This window comes from Coregonus clupeaformis, chromosome 21, assembly GCF_020615455.1.
Source record: "Coregonus clupeaformis isolate EN_2021a chromosome 21, ASM2061545v1, whole genome shotgun sequence".
Classification (NCBI taxonomy): domain Eukaryota; kingdom Metazoa; phylum Chordata; class Actinopteri; order Salmoniformes; family Salmonidae; genus Coregonus; species Coregonus clupeaformis.
In genome coordinates, this window is record NC_059212.1 from 31,094,365 (window position 1) to 31,120,522 (window position 26,158).

At 41.3% G+C, this 26,158-nt stretch overlaps 1 protein-coding gene across 1 annotated transcript in view; it reads right to left on the reverse strand.

The window, feature by feature from the left end:
- Positions 1-568: 568 nt before the first annotated feature.
- The window catches only part of LOC121535210 (pappalysin-2-like), an 81,239-nt gene continuing 55,649 nt past the window's right edge, over positions 569-26,158 (reverse strand). The window contains exons 17-23 of the mRNA XM_041842044.1: positions 22,699-22,912; positions 21,542-21,710; positions 21,290-21,422; positions 17,557-17,666; positions 16,331-16,402; positions 6,311-6,409; positions 569-1,274 (exon numbers count right to left, since the gene is read on the reverse strand). Of these exons, the coding sequence (XP_041697978.1) occupies positions 1,167-1,274; positions 6,311-6,409; positions 16,331-16,402; positions 17,557-17,666; positions 21,290-21,422; positions 21,542-21,710; positions 22,699-22,912 (905 nt within the window). The 3' untranslated portion in view covers positions 569-1,166. The remainder of the gene's footprint in view (positions 1,275-6,310; positions 6,410-16,330; positions 16,403-17,556; positions 17,667-21,289; positions 21,423-21,541; positions 21,711-22,698; positions 22,913-26,158) is intronic.

Sequence of the window (26,158 nt, forward strand, 5' to 3'; positions counted from 1 at the left end):
TGGCAGACAGCGTGTATGGTGTCATGTGGGCGAGCGGTTTGCTGATGTCAACGTTGTGAACAGAGTGCCCCATGGTGGCGGTGGGGTTATGGTATGGGCAGGCATAAGCTACGGATAACGAGCACAATTACATTTTATCAATGGCAATTTGAATGTAGAGATACCGTGACGAGTTCCTGAGGCCCATTGTCATACCATTCAGCCATTGAGCATGTTTGGGATGCTCTGGATTGACATGTACGACAGTGTTCCAGTTCCCACCAATATCCAGCAACTTCGCACAGCCATTGAAGAAGTGTGGGACAACATTCCATAGGCCACAATCAACAGCCTGATCAACTCTATGCGAATGAGGTGTCGCACTGCATGAGGCAAATGGTGGTCACACCAGATACTGACTGGTTTTCTGATCCATGCCTCTACCTTAAAAAAAAAGTTATATGTGACCAACAATGCATATCTGTATTTCCAGTAGTGAAATCCATAGATTAGGGCCTAATGAATTCATATCAATATACTGATTTCCTTATATGAACTGTAACTCAGTAAAATCTTTGAAATTGTTGCATGTTGCATTTATATTTTTGTTCAGTGGATATCCTTAGGGGCACAAGAAACATATAGTACTGTATGTGTTCCCCTTATGTTCAGAAGAGTGTGGAGACCCAAAAACAAACAAGTTAGATAAAATCAGCATCTGACAAAGTTACAGTTTATTCAATATCAAGTGTAAAATACAGTATAATATCACACAGAACAAGATTACACTTAGGTACAATATTTGTTTTTAATATTTCTTGAGAAAACTGCTACATCTAACAACTCTCTAAGCGTAAAGTGTTAAGTTAGGTACCTATGATATGCATAAATGTGTATTATGTGATATGATGTTGAAATACTGTAGACCTCCGTAACTACATCTACATATGACATTAGAGATTGCCCAAATATATTATTCTATACAAATTAGTCATCTTTACAGATTAGTTATTGTGTTGAAATCCTAAAAGCTACAATCTTGAAATACTGTTTTTCTTTTTGGTTAAGAAGAGATAACCTTCATTGCTCCCTAATAGGAAAACAAAATGGAAATACATCATGTCCAGGGGTGAAGTTAATCTTGTTGTTTCATTGTGAGTCACCCTTGGCCTATCCCGTTCCATCGTTCATAACAGTCCTGCTTCCAAATATTTGGCTTTGCTCTTGTTCTCCTCGGCATTTGGATCACGGCAAGTGCATTCATCCTGATCACAGTCGGCCCCAAACTGAATGACCTGTCAATCAGTCAAGTAACCAGGTGATTAGAAACAAATCTCAAGAGACAATAAAATCACAACCAGGGGTCATTTCCCCAATATAACCAATACATCCACAAGGTAATAGCAGACGTTTAACAATGCAATAAACTTCAAACTATGCCCATAAGAACTATGCCCTTATTAGTATTGCATAGTATTATATATTTGAGCTCTACACACGTTTTATTTCTTCACAATTTCAAAGACAAACAAATGTCTCCCAAGAGATAAATAAAGGGAGTGATGTCAAATAGTTCACCATGGACTCAACGGTGAGAAACCTTGAGTGGGGGAGGGAATACACCAAAGAGGTGAACGGATGAACACATGTTAAGAATCAACAACAGGGGTTGCCAGGTCTTGTCTAGGACGCAGGCCATCACCACAGGTTGCAAAATAAACTCAGATGCCCTGCAAAGCAGTCTGTTGCAAGAAATGTAAACTAAGCTAGGTAAATGCAGAGGCTAGCCTACCTTTGATTTCACTGATGTTTAATGGAAGTAATAGTTTTATTGAAGACTTAGCCACTGTTCCAGAAGGTTAAGAAGAGAAACACAGATCTGAGACTGCTCTCTCCCATTAAAAGTGTGTTTGTTTGGCAACAAAGTGTTTCCTAAGACCTATGTTGGTTCATTGATGGAGGCTGTGGTGAGCCCAATTATATAGTGCACTATGTAGGGAATAGGGTGTAATTTGGGACAAAACCATACTCTGCTGCCATTGCTTTGTTCTAATGACTTCTGGACAACAGAGACTGGATGTTTTTCCTGCTTGCGTCAAACAAAGGCCAATTATTGGACTGTTTTGTATGTAGTTTTGAGTAGTTGCTATCCAATGTTTATCACAACTTCAATAAACTGTTTTGAAAATTGAATAATATATAGTACCAGTCAAAGGTTTGGACACACCTACTCATTCAAGGGTTTTTCTTTATTTTCTTACTATTTTCTACATTGTAGAATAATAGTGAAGACATCAAAACTATGAAATAACACATATGGAATCATGTAGTAACCAAAAAGTGTTAAACATATGAAAATACACTGCTCAAAAAAATAAAGGGAACACTTAAACAACACATCCTAGATCTGAATGAATGAAATAATCTTATTAAATACTTTTTTCTTTACATAGTTGAATGTGCTGACAACAAAATCACACAAAAATTATCAATGGAAATCAAATTTATCAACCCATGGAGGTCTGGATTTGGAGTCACACTCAAAATTAAAGTGGAAAACCATACTACAGGCTGATCCAACTTTGATGTAATGTCCTTAAAACAAGTCAAAATGAGGCTCAGTACTGTGTGTGGCCTCCACGTGCCTGTATGACCTCCCTACAACGCCTGGGCATGCTCCTGATGAGGTGGCGGATGGTCTCCTGAGGGATCTCCTCCCAGACCTGGACTAAAGCATCCGCCAACTCCTGGACAGTCTGTGGTGCAACGTGGTGTTGGTGGATGGAGCGAGACATGATGTCCCAGATGTGCACAATTGGATTCAGGTCTGGGGAACGGGCGGGCCAGTACATAGCATCAATGCCTTCCTCTTGCAGGAACTGCTGACACACTCCAGCCACATGAGGTCTAGCATTGTCTTGCATTAGGAGGAACCCAGGGCCAACCGCACCAGCATATGGTCTCACAAGGGGTCTAAGGATCTCATCTCTGTACCTAATGGCAGTCAGGCTACCTCTGGCGAGCACATGGAGGGCTGTGCGGCCCCCCAAAGAAATGACACCCCACACCATGACTGACCCACCGCCAAACCAGTCATGCTGGAGGATGTTGCAGGCAGCAGAACGTTCTCCACGGCGTCTCCAGACTGTCACGTCTGTCACATGTGCTCAGTGTGAACCTGCTTTCATCTGTGAAGAGCACAGGGCGCCAGTGGCGAATTTGCCAATCTTGGTGTTCTCTGGCAAATGCCAAACGTCCTGCACGGTGTTGGGCTGTAAGCACAACCCCCCACCTGTGGACGTCGGGCCCTCATACCACCCTCATGGAGTCTGTTTCTGACCGTTTGAGCAGACACATGCACATTTGTGGCCTGCTGGAGGTCATTTTGCAGGGCTCTGGCAGTGCTCCTCCTGCTCCTCCTTGCACAAAGGCGGAGGTAGCGGTCCTGCTGCTGGGTTGTTGCCCTCCTACGGTCTCCTCCACGTCTCCTGATGTACTGGCCTGTCTCCTGGTAGCGCCTCCATGCTCTAGACACTACGCTGACAGACACAGCAAACCTTCTTGCCACAGCTCGCATTGATGTGCCATCCTGGATGAGCTGCACTACCTGAGCCACTTGTGTGGGTTGTAGACTCCGTCTCATGCTACCACTAGAATGAAAGCACTGCCAGCATTCAAAAGTGACCAAAACATCAGCTAGGAAGCATAGGAACTGAGAAGTGGTCTGTTGTCACCACCTGCAGAACCACTTCTTTATTGGGGGTGTCTTGCTAATTGCCTATCATTTCCACCTGTTGTCTATTCCATTTGCACAACAGCATGTGAAATTTATTGTCAATCAGTGTTGCTTCCTAAGTGGACAGTTTGATTTCACAGAAGTGTGATTGACTTGGAGTTACATTGTGTTGTTTAAGTGTTCCCTTTATTTTTTTGAGCAGTGTATATTTTATATTTGAGATTCTTCAAATAGCCACCCAAATAGCCACAGCTTTGCACACTCTTGGCATTCTCTCAACCAGCTTCATGAGGTAGTCACCTGGAATGCATTTCAATTAACAAGTGTGCCTTCTTAAAAGTGAATTTGTGGAATTTCTTTCCATCTTAATGTGTTTGAGTTAATTTGTGGAATTAATGTGTTTGAGCCAATCAGTTGTGTTGTGACAAGGTAGGGGTGGTATACAGAAGATAGCCCTATTTGGTAAAAGACCAAGTCCATATTATGGCAAGAACAGCTCAAATAAGCAAAAAGAAACGACAGTCCATCATTACTTTAAGACATGAAGGTCAGTCAAGCCGGAAAATGTCAAGAACTTTGAACATTTCTTCAAGTGCAGTCGCAAAAACCATCAAGCGCTATGATGAAACTGGCTCTCATGAGGACCGCCACAGGAAAGGAAGACCCAGAGTTACCTCTGCTGCAGAGGATAAGTTCATTAGAGTTACCAGCCTCAGAAATTGCAACCCAAATAAATGCTTCACAGAGTTCAAGTAACAGACACCACTCAACATCAACTGTTCAGAGGAGACTGCGTGAATCAGGCCTTCATGGTTGAATCAGTATGAAAATGTATGCACTCACTAACTGTAAGTCGCTCTGGACAAGAGCATCTGCTAAATGACTAAAATGTAAATGTAAATGAATTGCTGCAAAAGAAACCACTACTAAAGGACACCAAAAAGAAGAAGAGACTTGCTTGGGCCAAGAAACACGAGCAATGGACATTAGACCTGTGGAAAGCTGTCCTTTGGTCTGATGAGTCCAAATTGGAGATTTTTGGTTCCAACTGCTGTGTCTTTTTGAGACGCAGAGTAGATTAACAGATGATCTCTGCATGTTGGTTCCCACCGTGAAGCATGGAGGAGGAGGGGTGATGGTGTGGGGGTGCTTTGCTGGTGACACTGTCTGTGATTTATTTAGAATTCAAGGCACACTTAACCAGCATGGCTACCACAGCATTCTGCAGCGATAGGCCATCCCATCTGGTTTGCGCTTAGTGGGATTATCATTTGTTTTTCAACAGGACAATGACTCAAAATACACCTCCAAGCTGTGTAAGGGCTATTTGACCAATGAGAGTGATGGAGTGCCTCATCAGATGACCTGGCATCCACAATCACCCGACCTCAACCCAATTGAGATGGTTTGGGATGAGTTGGACCGCAGAGTGAAGGAAAAGCAGCCAACAAGTGCTCAGCATGTGTGGGAACTCCTTCAAGACTGTTGGAAAAGCATTCCTCATGAAGTTGGTTGAGAGAATGCCAAGAGTGTGCAAAGCTGTCATCAAGGCAAATGGTGGCTACTTTGAAGTATCTAGAATATAAAATATATTTTGATTTGTTTAACACTTTTTTGGTTACTACATGATTCCATATGTGTTATTTCATAGTTTTGATGTCTTCACTATTATTCTACAATGTAGAAAACAGTAAAAATAAAGAAAAACCCTTGAATGAGTAGGTGTGTCCAAACCTTTGACTGGTACTGTATGTTTTAGAGACAAGTGGTGTCAATTTAAGAATTATTTAAGAATTAATTGAATGAAAGATTTGCACTGTACAAAAATGTAGAGCACATTGTGGCTTATAGAACTTATTAGGCTGCATTTTACCAATCACATTAGATCTTTTTCAGAGCTGATCTTATTGGTCAAAAGACCAATTAGCGGAACAATTATCAGAATTGGGCTGCCTGTGTAAACACAGCCTGACATGTTTGTGCTTCAACTGGAAGCGAGTGGACTGAGTCGTCTTCAAGTCTCCTGTCCAAGTCTGCTGCCAGCTTGGACGTTGGACCCAAAACCAGACTCTACAAATCAAAGTGCCCAATTGGAGAAGTGCCTTGGAGACCAGAGGAGTTTCCATGGGCTGCATAAACACCAGTGCTCCACAGTTCCACTGGACCCACAGTGGCAGGATGCTGTCGCTCACGGTTTATTTCACTTTCTCAGAGCCTGATAGTTTAACTGGTGTTTTACAGTTACAGAAGACCACGGACACCTGGCCTTCCCCTCATAAAATACTATTTAGCAGGCGATTTATTTATGACAGGCACTCCGTTGCTGAGCTTACTCATTCAAGGGGGAACCGGCACTAGCCGCGCTACCACCATGAGTCATAGGTACGGACATGAGAGAGACGAATGACCTCCAGTTAGCTGGCTGCAGCAGACTCTCAGGAATTAATAGGCAGTATGAATATACAGTAGGCAAAATAGCAGGTATGTCGGAGAAAAACATCCCCACCGCAGTAGACTGACTCATATGGAAGCATAGAAAAAAGCAGGTCATTTAAGGAGGGGTATGGGGGTGACGATAAAAACAGGTCAATTTACCTTTCTGGTTGAGAGGGTGGATGGACAGCAGTCCCCTCCATCATACTCGCAGTAGGCCCTGTTGTTGATGGTGTCACACCAACCATCTCCCCCAAAGGGCTGGAAAAAAGGAAACTCTTATTAAAGGTAGCATCCGTAAGATGACATCATCATAAACAACGGGGCAACTTCCTATTTGCAGACGTCAACACCCACATAGAAAAGCACCAAGAGTGGATACCATTGCCTTTTCATTTAATGAATTAACAACTAGTAAAAGAGCTGATACCTGACCTCTCAGAACTGTGATTAAATATTTTGCATGTGAGACAGGAACACGGTACTGCCTTTAACCATTTTTGCAGTACTTTGGGGAGTTCTGTCTAACTCGGCAATGGCACAAAATTGTCAAATTTATCCTGCATAAAAATCTTTAATGCGTCATAATGAAAGCCTTCAACTTAACCTTGAAGTTGCTGTGCCAAAAATGAGAAAATAAGAGGTGACTGCCAAAGATACTTTTGGCTTTCCCTTGGCCGATGGAGCCCATTCAAAGGCTCCAGGTTGTACCTGAATCCACATCTCACAGTATACTCTTAGAAGTAAAGGAGCCTGGAATAACCTTTTGGGGTTCTAAAAATTGCCACACGGGGAACCTTTCCAGTTCCAAACGGTTCCCAGAGGAACCCCTCTGAAAAGGGTCTTCGAGGAACCCCTGTGTAAAGATTCAAACCAGAACCTTTTTGTGATGGGAGGGGTTATATTTTGAACCCTTTTAATAACATATTGTAAAGGTGGCAGCCTATCAGAAGATTGGAGGTGTGGCTTTCAGATAGGTGTTTTTGGCCATCCATTAGAGTAAATGTCATTACTTTTTATTTCTGGCTACATTTTTGTTGGGAAAGTTACAGGTACATTATCCATTTCAAATTATACGTTTATAAAACCTGTACCCATAGGCTGCCACTCAAAATAATTTTAAAAAACAGTAAGAAATACAAACAGAGTTTAATAATGAATTATAAATTCAGTGTAAACAGGAAAATAAAACAAAAAAGCAGTGTGCCTCCAGCCCCAACCTCTCAGCCCTTTCCCCCAACCACACACAGCCAACATGTCTCCATCCAACCCCCCCACCCCAGAAACCCTGTTTCCCACCCCTTTCCACCCCCGCTAGCAACTAGGGCTGCTCATCAGTCACCCACCCCCCCCCCCCCCCCCCTTCCAGTGACCAGAGAAAACCCTCCCTATACCACCCTTTACCAGTGGGCCTGAAAGCAAAGAAAGTAAAAATATTTAAAAAGGTATATATATATATATATATATATATATACAGTGGGGAGAACAAGTATTTGATACACTGCCGATTTTGCAGGTTTTCCTACTTACAAAGCATGTAGAGGTCTGTAATTTTTATCATAGGTACACTTCAACTGTGAGAGACGGAATCTAAAACAAAAATCCAGAAAATCACATTGTATGATTTTTAAGTAATTAATTTGCATTTTATTGCATGACATAAGTATTTGATACATCAGAAAAGCAGAACTTAATATTTGGTACAGAAACCTTTGTTTGCAATTACAGAGATCATACGTTTCCTGTAGGTCTTGACCAGGTTTGCACACACTGCAGCAGGGATTTTGGCCCATTCCTCCATACAGACCTTCTCCAGATCCTTCAGGTTTCGGGGCTGTCGCTGGGCAATACGGACTTTCAGCTCCCTCCAAAGATTTTCTATTGGGTTCAGCTCTGGAGACTGGCTAGGCCACTCCAGGACCTTGACATGCTTCTTACGGAGCCACTCCTTAGTTGCCCTGGCTGTGTGTTTCGGGTCGTTGTCATGCTGGAAGACCCAGCCACGACCCATCTTCAATGCTCTTACTGAGGGAAGGAGGTTGTTGGAAAAGATCTCGCGATACATGGCCCCATCCATCCTCCCCTCAATACGGTGCAGTCGTCCTGTCCCCTTTGCAGAAAAGCATCCCCAAAGAATGATGTTTCCACCTCCATGCTTCACGGTTGGGATGGTGTTCTTCGGGTTGTACTCATCCTTCTTCATCCTCCAAACACGGCGAGTGGAGTTTAGACCAAAAAGCTCTATTTTTGTCTCATCAGATCACATTACCTTCTCCCATTCCTCCTCTGGATCATCCAGATGGTCATTGGCAAACTTCAGACGGGCCTGGACATGCGCTGGCTTGAGCAGGGGGACCTTGCGTGCGCTGCAGGATTTTAATCCATGACGGCGTAGTGTGTTACTAATGGTTTTCTTTGAGACTGTGGTCCCAGCTCTCTTCAGGTCATTGACCAGGTCCTGCCGTGTAGTTCTGGGCTGATCCCTCACCTTCCTCATGATCATTGATGCCCCACGAGGTGAGATCTTGCATGGAGCCCCAGACCGAGGGTGATTGACCGTCATCTTGAACTTCTTCCATTTTCTAATAATTGCGCCAACAGTTGTTGCCTTCTCACCAAGCTGCTTGCCTATTGTCCTGTAGCCCATCCCAGCCTTGTGCAGGTCTACAATTTTATCCTTGATGTCCTTACACAGCTCTCTGGTCTTGGCCATTGTGGAGAGGTTGGAGTCTGTTTGATTGAGTGTGTGGACAGGTCTCTTTTATACAGGTAACGAGTTCAAACAGGTGCAGTTAATACAGGTAATGAGTGGAGAACTGGAGGGCTTCTTAAAGAAAAACTAACAGGTCTGTGAGAGCCGGAATTCTTACTGGTTGGTAGGTGATCAAATACTTATGTCATGCAATAAAATGCAAATAAATTACTTAAAAATCATACAATGTGATTTTCTGGATTTTTGTTTTAGACTCCGTCTCTCACAGTTGAAGTGTACCTATGATAACAATTACAGACCTCTACATGCTTTGTAAGTAGGAAAACCTGCAAAATCGGCAGTGTATCAAACATTTGTTCTCCCCACTGTGTATATATATATATAGTTGTATGTATGTGTTGGGCTTTAGCTGAGATTATTCTACATCGGCAAAAAATTGTGGACACCTGCTCGTCGAACATCTCATTCCAAAATCATGGGCATTAATATGGAGTTGGTCCGCCCTTTGCTGATATAACAGCCTCCACTCCTCAGGGAAGGCTTTCCACTAGATGTTGGAACATTGCTGCGGGGACTTGCTTCCATTCAGCCACAAGAGCATTATGAGGTCGGGGCACTGATGTTGGGCGATTAGGCCTGGCTTGCAGTCGGCGTTCCAATTCATCCCAAAGGTGTTCAATGGGGTTGAGGTCAGGGCTCTGTGCAGGCCAGTCAAGTTCTTCCACACCGATCTAGACAAACCATTTCTGTATGGACCTCGCTTTGTGCATGAGGGCATTGTCATGCTGAAACAGGAAAGGGCCTTCCCCAAACTGTTGCCACAAAGTTGGAAGCACAGAATCGTCTTGAATGTAATTGTATGCTGTAGCGTTAAGATTTTCCTTCACTGGAACTAAGGGGCCTAGCCCGAACCATGAAAAACAGCCCCAGACTATTATTCCTCCTCCACCAAACTTTACAGTTGGCACTATGCATTTGGGCAGGTAGCGTTCTCCTGGCATCCACCAAACCCAGATTCGTCTGTTGGACTGCCAGATGGTGACGCGTGATTCATCACTCCAGAGAATGCGTTTCCACTGCTCCAGAGTTCAATGGTGGCGAGATTTACACCACCCCAGCCGACGCTTGGCATTGCGCATGATGATCTTAGGCTTGGGTGCGGTTGCTCAGCCATGGAAACCCATTTAATTAAGCTCCCGACGAACAGTTATTGTGCTGACGTTGCTCGGTAGTTGGGTTTCCCAAGGGACTCCATAGGCCAGCATAGCTGACCTAAATTGTAAATATAGAAAAAAGATTTGCCTGGTAATGTGTATGTACCTTTCAAATCTTGGAATATTCTCAAACCATTACTTTCCATGATATCGGCAAGGGTACGGATGTCATTCCTGTCCAACATATTAAGTTTGTATGCTGCAAATGTAAATTTCCTTGAATATTTATGCTTATTACATACTGTAATATAATCTCAACATCAACTGTTCAGAGGAGACTGCGTGAATCACGGCTTTATGGTCAAATTGCTGCAAAGAAACCACTACTAAAGGACACCAATAAGAAGAAGAGACTTGCTTGGGCCAAGAAACACAAGCAATGGACATTAGACCTGTGGAAATCTGTCCTTTGGTCTGATGAGTCCAAAATTGAGATTTTTGGTTCCAACTTCCGTGTCTTTGTGTGACGCAGAGTAGATGAACGGATGATCTCCGCATGTGTGGTTCCCACCGTGAAGCATGGAGGAGGAGGGGTGATGGTGTGGGGGTTCTTTACTGGTGACACTGTCTGTGATTTATTTAGAATTCAAGGCACACTTAACCAGCATGGCTACCACAGCATTCTGCAGCGATAGGCCATCCCATCTGGTTTGCGCTTAGTGGGATTATCGTGGCACTGTCATAAAATGCCACCGTTCCAACAAGTCAGTTGTCAAATTTCTGACCTACTAGAGCTGCCCCCGGTCAACTGTAAGTGATGTTATTGTGAAGTCGATACGTCTAGGAGCAACAACGGCTCAGCCGCAAAGTGGTAGGCCACACAAGCTCACAAAATGGGACCACCAAATGCTGAAGTGCGTAGCGCGTAAAAATCGTCTGTCCTTGGTTGCAACACTTATTACCGAGTTCCAAACTGCCTCTGGAAGCAACGTCAGCACAATAACTGTTCGTCGGGAGCTTCACCATCTGGCAGTCCGACGGACAAATCTGGGTTTGGCGGATGCCAGGAGAACGCTACCTGCCCCAATGCATAGTGCCAGCAAAAAAGTTTGGTGGAGGAGGAATAATGGTCTGGGGCTGTTTTTCATTGTTCGGGGTAGGCCCTTAGTTCCAGTGAACGGAATCTTAATGCTACAGCATACAATGACATTCAAGATGATGATGACTTTGTGGCAACAGTTTGGGCAAGGCCCTTTCCTGTTTCAGCATGACAATGCCCCTGTGCACAAAGCAAGGTTCATACAGAAATGGTTGGCCGAGATCGGTGTGGAAGAATTTGACTGGCCTGCACAAGCCCTGACCTCAACCCTATGATTTTGGAATGAGATGTTCGAAGAAGCCGGTGTCCACATACTTTTGGTAATGTAGTGTATGTTACATAATGTAGCACAACTGCTAAACATGAGAAAGTAGTATATGTTTTGCTTGCTTTTGGGCTATTTATAATGTATCTTTAACATGACCCCTTAATACATTGGTTAAAAAAGTACAATCAGAAGTTAGATTATTTAAATCATAAGAGACCTTGGCCGAAAATGATATAATATCATTACTTGACCCTCTTTGGTATAAAGCAAGACAATAGAAAATAATGTAACATCAACAGTATGAACACCCATGCTTTCCACAAAAAATATTTTCAAAGCAGACATGCATGCTTGTAAATATCCTCTGCCAAAATATTTCTAACAGATTTGACTTGTCCAAATGCCTATTTTTATCAACAATTTCCCCCACGTTTCTTCTCACCCAAATGTTCTCAATAACGTGAGTGAGAGGCATAACTTTTCCATTTGTTAGTCATTCTGTTTTTCATTTGATAAAGCTGCCATTAATGGAATGTAAAAGGTGATAAGGGGTCGTAGACCACACTGATGGATTGGACTTCCACGGACTGCTCCAGGAATCTGGGAAATAAGGCAGAGTGATTGCTCCCCACTTCATAACAAGGCACGGGGCCCTGTGTAAACTGTCAGTAAATTTAACAGTACCCCCTCTTAAAACATACTTGGAACTCTGGTGTCTGCTGGATTACGGTGTCAGTGTAATGTACCAAGTTCATGATACCATGTCTCCACAAGCAGACTTTGGAAGGGCGGCCGACTTCTCATCAGAACCTTATGTGTTTTCTCTTTTAGAAAATCCATGAATCTAGTACGCTGTAATTCCTACAGTAGACTAGAAGCCACACAGTGTGCTATCTGAGGGCCACAACTCATCCATTTGATATCTTGCTGAGCTGTTTGAGTTAAAGCAGCGAATAAAGATATCCACTGTCAGATAGACAACCTGGCTATTTACTCATTTTCCTGGCTTCTGTCCAAAGGGGAGGTTCTTAGATTATATTCTATTGAGTTATTCTACTTGCATCATCCAAGCTGTTATTTAAATAATCCAGAATGTACTGTAAATGAACCCTTTTGTTAATGCTATTCACACAAACATATTTCTCAAGAAACATAAATGAACACAAAACAACTGTTTCCATTCACCCCAAAAATATTTTCAACAAACATAAATTAGCGCAACACAAATGTATCCAGGATGACTCAGTAAGTTTGACAATACCAGAATAAATGTGGCCTAAGTTTATTATTACCGACACCAAGAGTGGGGATTCCCCACAAACAGTATCTCTTCATGCCACAAAAAGAATAATCTTTCAAATTTAAGAGCCAAACATGGTTATACATTAAACCTAAACATCCTGCTAGAGTGAAGGAAGGAGTTACGCTCGAAAAGCATGCCGACTGGCCAAGTTTAATGCTAAGTGAAAGATACAATAAACAAAGTAAACTCCATAGCAACAACTGTTAATGTTTTGGAGGCTCCACATTACTGCTTCCTGATTGGGACTCACCAGACAGAGTTCCTCAGAGCTCGCTCGCTAATTATGTTCTAGTCTAAGTTCATTCTCAAATGTAAGGTCATGTTTAGCGGTTCGAAACAAATTCTCAAATGTGGGTATGGCAAATGTGAAACATGAAGTTACAGTAACAACCTCTAGATATTGAGAAATTAGACTATTAAAATGACAATATTATGATACTAATACAAATCTAGAATAAATGCAGTGCATTCGGGAAAGTATTCAGACCCCTTGACTTTTTCCACATTTTGTTACATTACAGCCTTATTCCAAAATTGATTAAATTCATTTTTTTCCTCATCAATCTACACACAATACCCCATAATGACAAAGTGAAAACAGGTTTTTAGACATTTTTGCAAATGTACATATATATATATATATATATATATTTCTTTTTAAATACCTTATTTACATAAGTATTCAGAACCTTGGCTATGAGACTCGAAATTGAGCTCAGGTGCATCCTGTTTCCATTGATCATCCTTGAGATGTTTCTACGACTTGATTCGGAGTCCACTTGTGGTAAATTAATATGATTGGACATAATTTGGAAAGGCACACACCTGTCTATATAAGGTCCCACAGTTGACAGTGCATGTCAGAGCAAAAACCAAGTCATGAGGTCGAAGGAATTGTCCGTAGAGCTCAGAGACAGGATTGTGTCGAGGCACAGATCTGGGGAAGGGTACCAAAAAATGTCTGCATCGTTGAAGTTCCCCAAGAACACAGTGGCCTCCATCATTCTTAAATGGAAGATGACAGCCCACTTGGAGTTTGCCAAAAGGCACCTAACGGACTCTCAGACCATGAGAAACAAGATTCTCTGCTCTGATGAAACCAATATTAAACTCTTTGGCCTGAATGCCAAGCATCACGTCTGGAGGAAGCCTGGCACCATCCTTACGGTAAAGCATGGTGGTGGCAGCATCATGCTCTGGGGATGTTTTTCGGCGGCAGGGACTGGGAGACTAGTTAGGATCGAGGGAAAGATGAACGGAGCAAAGAACAGAGAGATCCTTGATGAAAACCTGCTCCAGAGCGCTCAGGACCTCAGACTGGGGCGAAGGTTCAACTTCCAACAGGACAACAACCCTAAGCACACAGCCAAGACAACGCAGGAGTGGCTTTGGGACAAGTCTCTGAATGTCCTTGAATGGCCCAGCCAGAGCCCGGACTTGAACCCGATCGAACATGTCTGGAGAGACCTGAAAATAGCTGTGCAGTGACGCTCCCCATTCAACCTGACAGAGCTTGAGAGGATCTGCAGAGAGGAATGGGAGAAACTCCCTAAATACAGATGTGCCAAGCTTGTAGCGTCATACCCTAGAAGATTCAAGGCTGTAATCACAGCCAAAGGTGCTTCGACAAAGTACTGAGTAAAGGGTCTGAATACTTATGTAAATGTGGTATTTCATTTCATTATGGGGTAGATTGATGAGGGAAAAAACTATGTAATCAATTTAATAATAAGGCTGTAACGTAACAAAATGTGGAAAAAGTCAAAGGGTCTGAATACTTCCGAATGCACTGTATATGATATTATTTATGACAAATATTACTCACATTGTATTTTACACTGTAAGTTCAACTTGTGAATGAGAGAAGAGTTTAGACTGGCTGTCTTAATTTAGAGTACATGGGGTAGACTAATTTATGTGCACTCTACTTGTTTTTTAAGGGCTGATTGGCTAGTCTCGACACATCCTAATTACATTATTCAGTTGTCTCCCTCCTTCCTACCATCCAGCAGCCTTTGTCTGCTTACTTACTTCCTGAAAGAAAAATACAATTTGAGTATTCTTCTGATACATTTTTTTGCTATTGAGATTGATACATTTTGTGCACTGCGTTTAAAATAGGAAAACGTTGGCCTAGATAATGAAGCAGGCTTGTGGTAAAGTCAATGATGATAATGCCTCAGCTGACCTCTACACTTATCATCATCCTATTTTGTAAAGGAGCATCTGGATGAGATCTGGTGGGGAGCATTTGTAACACATGTGGAGTGGTATAATTTACAATGTTGTCATGGAGTATCTGGTTATAAGCAACTGTTTTGCTTAGCAAAATGCATGGGAAGGTGGAGGGGGAAAATGTGCTGGCAGGTAGATGGAATATTTTAATACCATGAGACATCAACAGTTTATGTGTTCCATAGATAGTTCCAGGTCAGTTGAATTCTGAATAAAAAGGTTCTGGATAATAATAGAGTATTATATAACAGAATGGGGAAATATATCAAAATACAAAGCCTGCCTTTTGAACCCCAAAAATAGACCAAATCAAAGGAAATTATGAAAGGAAAATGGAACTGTCAGTCTCAGAAATGATGGTTTGTAGCATATCATCGCCAGTGATAAATATTTCAACAAATAAAGCCTGAACAAGGTAGAGAGAGAGGCTTATAGTTTGCAGTGAACCTTGCCATAGTTGAGCACATTTGGGCCCCATTTCAATCCACTGCAGATGAAAGAACTGCGCTGCGGGTTCATACCAAACTCACACTTTTGTTCTTAGCTGCTTTACGGTTTTACTAACAATGACTGTGATATGTGCTTGTCTTACCTAGCTTAGTTGAATGCACTGACTGTAAGTCGCTCTGGATAATCGAAATGTAAATCAGATTAGTTCATCGTGTTAAAACTGACACAACCCGCCAGCTGTTCCTCTCGCGGACAATGGATTTTGATGTGAAACCACACCTGCCCTTAAAATACAGCATAAACATTCTCAGTGAACCCACAGTGTGGTTTTCTTTATCTGCAATCGATTGAATTTGAGTCTTGGTTTGATATTCTCTGTTGAGGTAGGAGTGTGTATGACTTAATATGAATGGTCTTACCATGGTTTTATTTACTATTCACAGTCAAATTAAATCAATTTTTACTGCATACATGTAGAGCCAAACAAATGTCTGTTCAAAGAATCTTCTCTGAGATCAAGCTTAGACTACTTTAAAGAAACACACGTCATTGTTTTTATGTTAGGGGTGGATATGATCAGGTAAGAAATACTTTTTCAAAGCATGTATTGCACAGGTCTCCATTTTGAAAATGAACACAATAGAGAGATACAACAGACTGTAGAGATAGAACAGAGCAGCGTAGATTGGCAAAAGATCTTACATGTCTCATCTTTAATCATGTTGGTACAGTATAATACTGTAGCAGGCACCAGAGCTGGATTAAAATACTATTGAAAATAATTTCAAATAATTGATATGTGCTTTTCTGGCATAATGGACCAATACAATAGTGCCAAAACGGCAAACCCCACCCATCTGTTACTCCAGGCAGGCTAGAGCAAACACAACGTTTGTTTTTTAAGATTTCAAATAGTATATGAACCCGGTGTGGCAGGCACTATGCTGTATGAACACTCACCTCACATGACTGGATACAGTGGATGAGTTTGGGGTCAGGATGCCACCTCGTCATTCCTGTGCAAACAATGTCCTGTAATGTAACATTGATTGAAACATTTTAATTAGTTATCAGTATCTATATCAACATCAATATCTATAGATCCAAACCTATTTCAGTTCTACTAGGCTTACAGGAGACGGTATGTCTGTACAAAATGTCAATGACTACACTTTACTTCCAGCTCTAACTTTACTCTATTGCTCCCATCAAACCAAAAACATTTAGTCAACAAGCCCATATTTTGTGATATGAAGTGATCCAGCCAAAATGGCCGTGTCACCTTGAGTTCTCCTCATAATGTTGTGTGGCATTTACTTTCTACCTTAATTTGAACGACAGCATACTAATCATATTGATTGACTGAAAAAGACTGTAGGAGTAACATGATACTACTTTGTGTCCCAAAAGTTGTCTTGTAAAGGGATACAGACATGATTCCCATCTAGATTCAATTGAACGTAATGCCTTTTATAATGATGACGTGCCAGTAATACAACTCAAGTTATCAAAATCAGTGCCAAACTATTTGGCCTTAAGGCAGTTACGTCTGCTGGCTCAGTGAATGACCACCCAATAGAGTGTCAAATGATAGGGCTATTTACGCTAGCCTTTTTGTCAAAGCGATCCTTCGAGATAATATTGGGCAAGTTGCCCTTCTTAAGAAAACAACAGTCCATTTCACTCTGACACATCAGTGAAATTCCTAGACATTTTGCCGTGATGATTGCGTGTTGCATAAATTCTTGAAAGGCGCCTCTGATGTCACAACTTGTTTTTGTCCATCCAAATCTTTATACCTCATTATTTGCCATCTGCATGTCAATCTGGCAGAAATGACAATACACATTTGATCTTTACAGAGTTCACAGTGAGGCTAAGAGTGTCCTCCTAACTGAGCAGAAAAGAAGCAGGAACTTGCACCTGGTTGTTTATATCGAATAATATAAATACATTCAGTAAAATAAGCTGCTAAGCATAGGCCGGTGATTCATTTGCAGGAAAAGCTCAATTTGAAGGACAGACAACCATATGTTTTAGTCCATTATTCATCCAAATGAATCATTTGAGCAAGCCACAGAGCTGTGTGAGAAGCTATAAGGTTACACAAGGGGAATAACAGCCAATACAAAATAAAATGTTGCAAATAACAAAACAGCAACGTCTGCGTCAGTGAAACACCTTACCTGAACCCCGCCTGGCAGCATCCAGTGCTTGATGCTGTCTGCTGTGGTGCCATTGGCTAGAACCACTGGGTCATGCAAGGCCACACTGCATGTTGGGTAGCAAACTGCACCTGCAGTGATACAAATTAAGCTTTCATTTCACTCCAATTTGCATTGGTTGAAATTATTAATGTGCAAAAAATAAAAGCCAAAGTTGAGATAAGTCATCTGTGGTTCAACAGCTTGGCAGCTCAGCTTGCAAAGTATTTTACCACCTGCTACCTGCTTTGGCTCTGTTGTATTTTGCCATGTGTATGCATGCTTTCTGGGAGGTGTTAGACAATTTAAAATATATTTTATTTTATATTTGAGATTCTTCAAAGTAGCCACCCTTTGCCTTGATGACAGCTTTGCACACTCTTGGCATTCTCTCAACCAGCTTCATGAGATAGTCACCTGGAATGCATTTCAATTAACAGGTGTGCCTTCTTAAAAGTTAATTTGTGGAATTAATGTGTTTGAGCCAATCAGTTGTGTTGTGACAAGGTAGGGGTGGTATACAGAAGATAGCCTATTTGGTAAAAGACCAAGTCCATATTATGGCAAGAACAGCTCAAATAAGCAAAGAGAAACGACAGTCCATCATTACTTTAAGCCATGAAGGTCAGTCAATACGGACAATTTCAAGAACTTTGAAAGTTTCTTCAAGTGCAGTCACAAAAACCATCAAGCGCTATGATGAAACTGGCTCTCATGAGGACTGCCACAGGAAAGGAAGACCCAGAGTTACCCCTGCTGCAAAGGATAAATTATTTAGAGTTAACTGCACCTCGGATTGCAGCCCAAATAAACGCTTCACAGAGTTCAAGTAACAGACACATCTCAACATCAACTGTTCAGAAGAGACTATGTGAATCAGGCCTTCATTGTCGAATTGCTGAAAAGAAACCACTACTAAAGGACACCAATAAGAAGAAGAGACTTGCTTGGGCCAAGAAACACGAGCAATGGACATTAGACCGGTGGAAATCTGTCCTTTGATCTGATGAGTCCAAATGTGAAAATGTTGGTTCCAACTGCCGTGTCTTTGTGAGATGCAGAATAGGTGAACGGATGATCTACGCATGTGTGGTTCCCACCGTGAAGCATGGAGGAGGAGGTGTGATGACACTGTCAGTGATTTATTTAGAATTCAAGGCACACTTAACCAGCATGGCTACCACAGCATTCTGCAGCGATAGGCCATCCCATCTGGTTTGCGCTTAGTGGGACTATCATCTGTTTTTCAACAGGACAATGACCCAACACAACTCCAGGCAGTGTAAGGGCTATTTGACCAAGAAGGAGAATGATGGAGTGCTGCATCAGATGACCTGGCCTCCACAATCACCCGACCTCAATCCAATTGAGATGGTTTGGGATGAGTTGGACCGCAGAGTGAAGGAAAAGCAGGCAACAAGTGCTCAGCATATTGGAACTCCTTCAAGACAGTTGGAAAAGCATTCCAGGTGAAGCTGATTGAGAGAATACCAAGAGTGTGCAAAGCTGTCATCAAGGCAAAGGGTGGCTACTTTGAAGAATCTCAAATATGAAATATATTTTGATTTGTTTAACACTTTTTTGGATACTACATGATTCCATATGTGTTATTTCATAGTTTTGATGTCTTCACTATTATTCTACAATGTAGAAAATAATAAAAATAAAGAAAAACCCTGGAATGAGTAGGTGTGTCCAAACTTTTGACTGGTACTGTATATATACACACACACACAAACACAGACATACAGTGGCTTGCGAAATTATTCACCCCCTTGGCATTTTTCCTATTTTGTTGCCTTACAACCTGGAATTAAAATGTATTTTTGGAGGGTTTGTATCATTTGATTTACACAACATGTCTACCACTTTGAAGATGCAAAATATCTTTCTTGTGAAACAAACAAGAAATAACACACAAAAAAACAGAAAACTTGCGCGTGCATAACTATTCACCCCCCCAAAGTCAATAATTTGTAGAGCCACCTTTTGCAGCAATTACAGCTGCAAGTCTCTTGGGGTATGTCTCTATAAGCTTGGCACATCTAACCACTGGGATTTTTTCCCATTCTTCAAGGCAAAACTGCTCCAGCTCCTTCAAGTTGGATTGGTTCCGCAAGTGTACAGCAATCTTTAAGTCATACCACAGATTCTCAATTGGATTGAGGTCTGGGCTTTGACTAGGCCATTCCAAGACATTTAAATGTTTCCCGTTAAACCACTTGAGTGTTGCTTTAGCAGTATGCTTAGGGTCATTGTCCTGCTAGAAGGTGAACCTCCGTCCCAGTCTCAAATCTCTGGAAGACTGAAACAGCTTTCCCTCAATAATTTCCCTGTATTTAGCACCATCCATCATTCCTTCAATTCTGACCAGTTTCCCAGTCCCTGCCAATGAAAATATCCCCACAGCATGATGCTGCCACCACCATGCTTCACTGTGGTGATGGTGTTCTCTGGGTGATGAGAGGTGTTGGGTTTGCGCCAGATATAGTGTTTTCCTTGATGGCCAAAAAGCTCAATTTTAATCTCATCTGACCAGAGTACCTTCTTCCATATGTTTGTGGAGTCTCCCACATGCCTTTTGGTGAACACCAAATGTGTTTGCTTATTTTTTTCTTTAAGCAGTGGCTTTTTTTTCCCCACCCTTCCGTAAAGCCCAGCTCGGTGGAGTGTACGGCTTAAAGTAGTCCTCTGCACAGATACTCCAATCTCTGCTGTGGAGCTTTGCAGCTCCTTCAGGGTTATCTTTGGTCTCTTTGTTGCCTCCCTGATTCATGCCCTCCTTGCCTGGTCCGTGAGTTTTGGTGGGCGGCCCTCTCTTGGCAGGTTTGTTGTGGTGCCATATTCTTTCAATTTTTTAATAATGGATTTAATGGTGTTCCGTGGGATGTTCAAAGTTTCGGACATTTTTTTATAACCCAACCCTGATCTGTACTTCTCCACAACTTTGTCCCTGACCTGTTTGGAGAGCTCCTTGGTCTTCATTGTGCAGCTTGCTTGGTGGTGCCCCTTGCTTAGTGGTGTTGCAGACTCTGTGGCCTTTCAGAACAGGTGTACATTTACTGAGATCATATGACAGATCATGTGACACTTAGATTGCACACAGGTGGACATTATTTAACTAACTATGTGACTTCTGAAGGTAATTGGTTGCGCCAGATCTTATTTAGCGGCTTCATAGCAAAGGTGGTGAATACATATGCACGCACCACTTTTCCGTTATTTATTTTTTCGAATTTCTTTAAACAAGTTGTTTTTTTCATTTCACTTCACCAATTTTGGTTATTTTGTGTATGTCCAATACATGAAATCCAAATAAAAATCCATTTAAATTACAGGTTGTAATGCAACAAAATAGGAAAAACGCCAAGGGGGATGAATACTTTTTCTAGGCACTGTATATATATATATATATATATATATATATATATTACTGTGGTACAGTATTACATAATCATGAGATGTTTAAACGTATCTGTTCTTTTACACTGTAGAACCTTTCAGACTAAACAAATACCAACTAAAATGCCTTCTGTGCACCAATAAAGCAACATAAGATGTGTTTATCAGAAGGATGCAATGCATTATCTATTCGAAATAATACTGACAGTCTGTTGATTACTACAGTACACTGCATTACATTACTACACTAAAGTACTACTGTAAGGGTAATGAGGAGTGTCCTCAAGCTGGAGGAGTTGAGAAGGAGACTTACCAACACTGAAGCCCTCGTCACAGGCATACTGAACCTGATTGACATCAGGCGGAGGTGGGCAGGCTTCATTTAACCTTGTACACATTGTGAACTCCTCTGTCCACTCGCCATCTTTAGTGCAGCGAATTGTGTGCTGTCAGAATAGATAAAAACAGAATGAATAAGATACGGCAATTTATTAATGAATGGAATGACAGCTCAGTGGACCTATATTGCATCTTTTGTTTTGTATAAAGAGAGCTAAAGCCTTACGTTTTCCGAGGCGTGAGGACACTGGAGGGTACAGATGCTGTTGTAGTGCCTGCCGTTGGTGCAGGTGAACATGCCCTCATAAACAGCAGGCAGAGATGGACAGGGAACGGGTTCACAGCCACCCTCCTCCCACTGGCCCCCCTCTACACACTCCACCTTCAGAAACCTCCTTGGGACATGCACATGCACACGCGCAGGCACGCACACACACACACACACTGTCAGTAGGAATACCGGCCTACACATCAGCCTTCACATTCACAGTACTGACATGCGATGACGCACTAACAAACACCTACACGTCTGATGTAATCTCTGGTTAAACCTGAGTGAATAAGTAAGTACATATCTAAAATGGACTAAAACCAGGGGTGAAAAAGAGAGGGATACAGTATTCACAAGCCTCAGTAATAACAAGTTACTGTAGCGGTTACCATTTTCAGTAAAATTGTGGTGTTAACAATGTATTTGAGTAAATTATTATATTATTAAAACATGTCAAAGTTCATAATAAACAATATCATTTAAACCAATTTAATAGTGCTTTTGGTCTTTCACATATTGTAACTCATTAGAGGTTCTTAAGATGTTCACATATCTTAAAAGTGAGTTGAGAATCTCATAAAGAAGTCCAGGTGCATATGCCCTGTTCTGATATCAGTTTGTACATGCAGTTGGTCCAGTACAACATGCTGAGCAGTCTTAGAAGGTCTAGCTAGATTCAAGAACAATGTCTTTGACGGGCCGATATGCCCAATAGTCAAGGGATAATGCTGACTCCAACAAAGGGAGGAAATAAACTTGCAACAGCGGCTTACTAATGGGAAACCATCTCATTAGAAACACGTGAATCACATCGATAATGAGGCAAAGTTACCCAATTAACTAAACTGGAAAACAATCATGAGAAACGTAACCATTGGTATGGATTTTACTGGAGATGTATGTTGCTATGCTTAAAAACTGTACACAGGTATACAAGGTTTATGGATCTAAAAATACATTTAAATGTACAAATTGTGCTATTTAAATTCAGGATCCGTGGGAGAAATATGTGATGCATTCATTGTTTCCTGTTAAATAAAATAGCAGCTACTGACACTGTTCTATAACACTTTTATGGAGCAGAGCAAAAAAAAAAGTGATAGATTACTCACTTTCTGGACTTTGTTTTTAGGCTGCCAGTAACATAGCAACCTGGGTTACATTTGTAAAGGCATACGGTACCCACATCATGCCCTGTACCATCGCACTGGGGCACTAGGAGCTTGGCATTGGGTACTGTCGGAGGCTCTGGGCACTCTATCTTACAGTAGGCTTCAGGGAAGGACCATAGTCCATCATCTAGACACACCAACCATTCACTGTCCCCTGCAAAACAAATACAGGCACAACATCTATTCAAACCTCACACATAATTATAATCCAATCAGTAGTCAGTAGTTTGTTATTAAGTTAGTTGTTAACACTCTTAATGAATCTGACATCGGGAATCAGTCCATTCATTCAAATGCTAAGACATAAGGTAAGTTTGTGGACTGTTAGTAATTTCAATATGATAAATTGTATCGTATGTGTCCATACCTGCCGGTGCCTAAAGCTAAATTATCTAAGGCCCCACACAAGGTTATGTTGGTATATACACTACCATTCAAAAGTTTGGGGTCACTTAGAAATGTCCTTGTTTTCGAAAGAAAAGCAATTTTTTTGTCCATTAAAATAACATCAAATTGATCAGAAATACAGTGTAGACATTGTTAATGTTGTAAATGGCTATTGTAGCTGGAAATGGCTGATTTTTAATGGAATATCTACATAGGCGTACAGAGGCCCATTATCAGAAACCATCAGTCCTTTGTTCCAATGGCATGTTGTGTTTGCTAATCCAAGTTTATCAATTTAAAAGGCTAATTGATCATTAGAAAAACCTTTTGCAATTATGTTAGCACAGCTGAAAACTGTTGTGGTGATTAAAGAAGCAATAAAACTGTCCTTCTTGAGACTAGTTGAGGATCTGGAGCATCAGCAATTGTGGGTTCGATTACAGGCTCAAAATGGCCAGAAACAAATAACTAGTTATGAAACGTACAACGCTGTGTACTACTCCCTTCACAGAACAGCGCAAACTGGCTCTAACCAGAATAGAAAGAGGAGTGGGAGGCCCCGGTGCACAACTAAGCAAGAGGACAAATACATTAGAGTGTCTAGTTTGAGAAACAGGCGCCTCACAGGTCCTCAACTGGCAGCTTCATTAAATAGTACCCGCAAAACACCAGTCTCAACATCAACAGTGAAGAGGCAACTCCGGGATGCTGACCTTCTAGGCAGAGTTGCAAAGAAAAAGCCATATCTCAGACTGGCCAATAAAAATAAAAGATTAAGATGGGCAGTCTGCGATATGGCGTTGTACGAGATCTTCAGTTTCTTGGCAATTTCTCGCATGGAATAGCCTTCATTTCTCAGAACAAGAATAAACTGACGAGTTTCAGAAGAAAGTTATTTGTTTCTGGCCATTTTGAGCCTGTAATCGAACCCACAATTGCTGATGCTCCAGATCCTCAACTAGTCTCAAAACAAGGACATTTCTAAGTGACCCCAAACTTTTGAATGGTAGTGTATATGTAATCATAATACCACACAAGACATGCCACCAGAGGCCTCTTCACAGTCCCCAAGTCAAGAACAGACTATGGGAGGCGCACAGTACTACACAGAGCCATTACTGCATGGAACTCTATTCCACATCAAGTAACTCATGCCAACAGTAAAATTAGATTTAAAAAACATATACAAATACACCTTATGGAACAGTGGGCACTGTGAAGCAAAACAAACATAGACACATGCATACAAACATACGATAACATACGCACTATACACACATGTACACATGGATATTGTGTTATTGATATGTGGTAGTAGAGCAGAGGCCTGAGGGCACACACTTAATATGTGTGAAATCTGTTATGAATGTATTGTAATGTTTTTTAAACGTATAACTGCCTTAATAATACAAATACAAATAATACTCTAAAAGTTGTGTTCATTTTATTGGTCTATAAAATGTAATTAATCTTTTACATGGTTAAAAGTGTTTTATAAGGTCTTTAAGCTTTGCTCTAGCGTTGCAATCATTATAAAAATTCCAATACAGCTGTATAAGGAGGAATCGCTGAGTACTGAGTAATGCATGGCAATGGGTACATAGGAACTAGGATCAACATGCATGTTGGGTCAATATCGGTAACCTATCAAACAATTCAGAAGAGCTCACTGATTTACCACAGCCAGTGTTCCTGTAGTAGTCTATGTAGCAAACTTAAAACAGCTAGGTTGCGGTTTACATCTGTTGGGAGTTGCCATCTGGGTCATTCCAACAATTAGGTGCCTTTGGGTAGTGAACTCTACATTCTGTTGTAAAGAGCACATGTACAACTTAATAAAAAACACATTTTCCCATCTCTAGAAGTTAAATAAATGTAAAAAACACAGTAAGTGCCTATTAAGTGCCAAATAAAGTAACAGGGTTGATTGTAACTGGGTGGTTGTATTTGATTAACCTCTTAAGGATCGGAGCCTTTTTCAATTTCCGCCTAAAATGACATACCCAAATCTAACTGCCTGTAGCTCAGGACCTGAAGCAAGGATATGCATATTATTGATACCATTTGAAAGGAAACACTTTGAAGTTTGTGTAAATGTGAAATTAATGTAGGAGAACATAACACAATAGATCTGGTAAAAGATAAAACAAACAAAAAAACACATGTTTTCTATTTTATTTAATCATCTTTGACATGAAAAAGAAAAGCCATACATTCAGATAGGAAGCTGGAGGTAATTTACACATTTTCAAGTACATAACTATATAGAACATACAAAAATGCTATAGTAATAAAAAATACAAGTTTACACACTCCCAGGAATGTCATACATGATGGATCATTAGCTTCCCTACATAAAAGGTACTAACAGGAGACGCAACGAGAATGCTGATCCAATGTCATAAGTGAACACACCACAAACCACATACAAAGTGAAAAATATATATATATACTATTTACACACTATTTACAATTACAGTATTTAAAACACCCTCAGTCCTCTACACAAGATTGTGCTGCTGATGCCAAGTCCCATTGCAGTCTCTTTCTGCTGTAAAGCAGAGGGTAACAGAACAAATAGTGCAGGTGATGGGAGCTTTCTTGTGACACAGATTACAACGATGACTCCCTACTGTGCCCTTTTGGCCCTGAGGCACATTCATGTCTGCAGTTATGTATTTTGGCAGGTGAACACCACTGGTGGCAGGAGTAGAGGGGACAGAGGTAGAGGGGACAGAAGGTGCTGCCGTAGACTTTGTGCCGTAGTCAACAAGCTCGTGGATCAGCAGCTCTCTGAAGGCTAGCTGTGTCATGGGGTTCTGTCCACAACTCTTAGCCATTTCCTTCTGGAGGATGAATGCATTCATCACAGCAATGTCGATGAAATGATAGAACAATGTCTTGTACCATTTAATTGTCTTGTGGAGAACATTGTAGTAGCCTATCAGCACGTCTGACAGGTCCACACCTCCCATGCTCTTCTTGTAATCCTTTACAGCAGCTGGAATGGGGA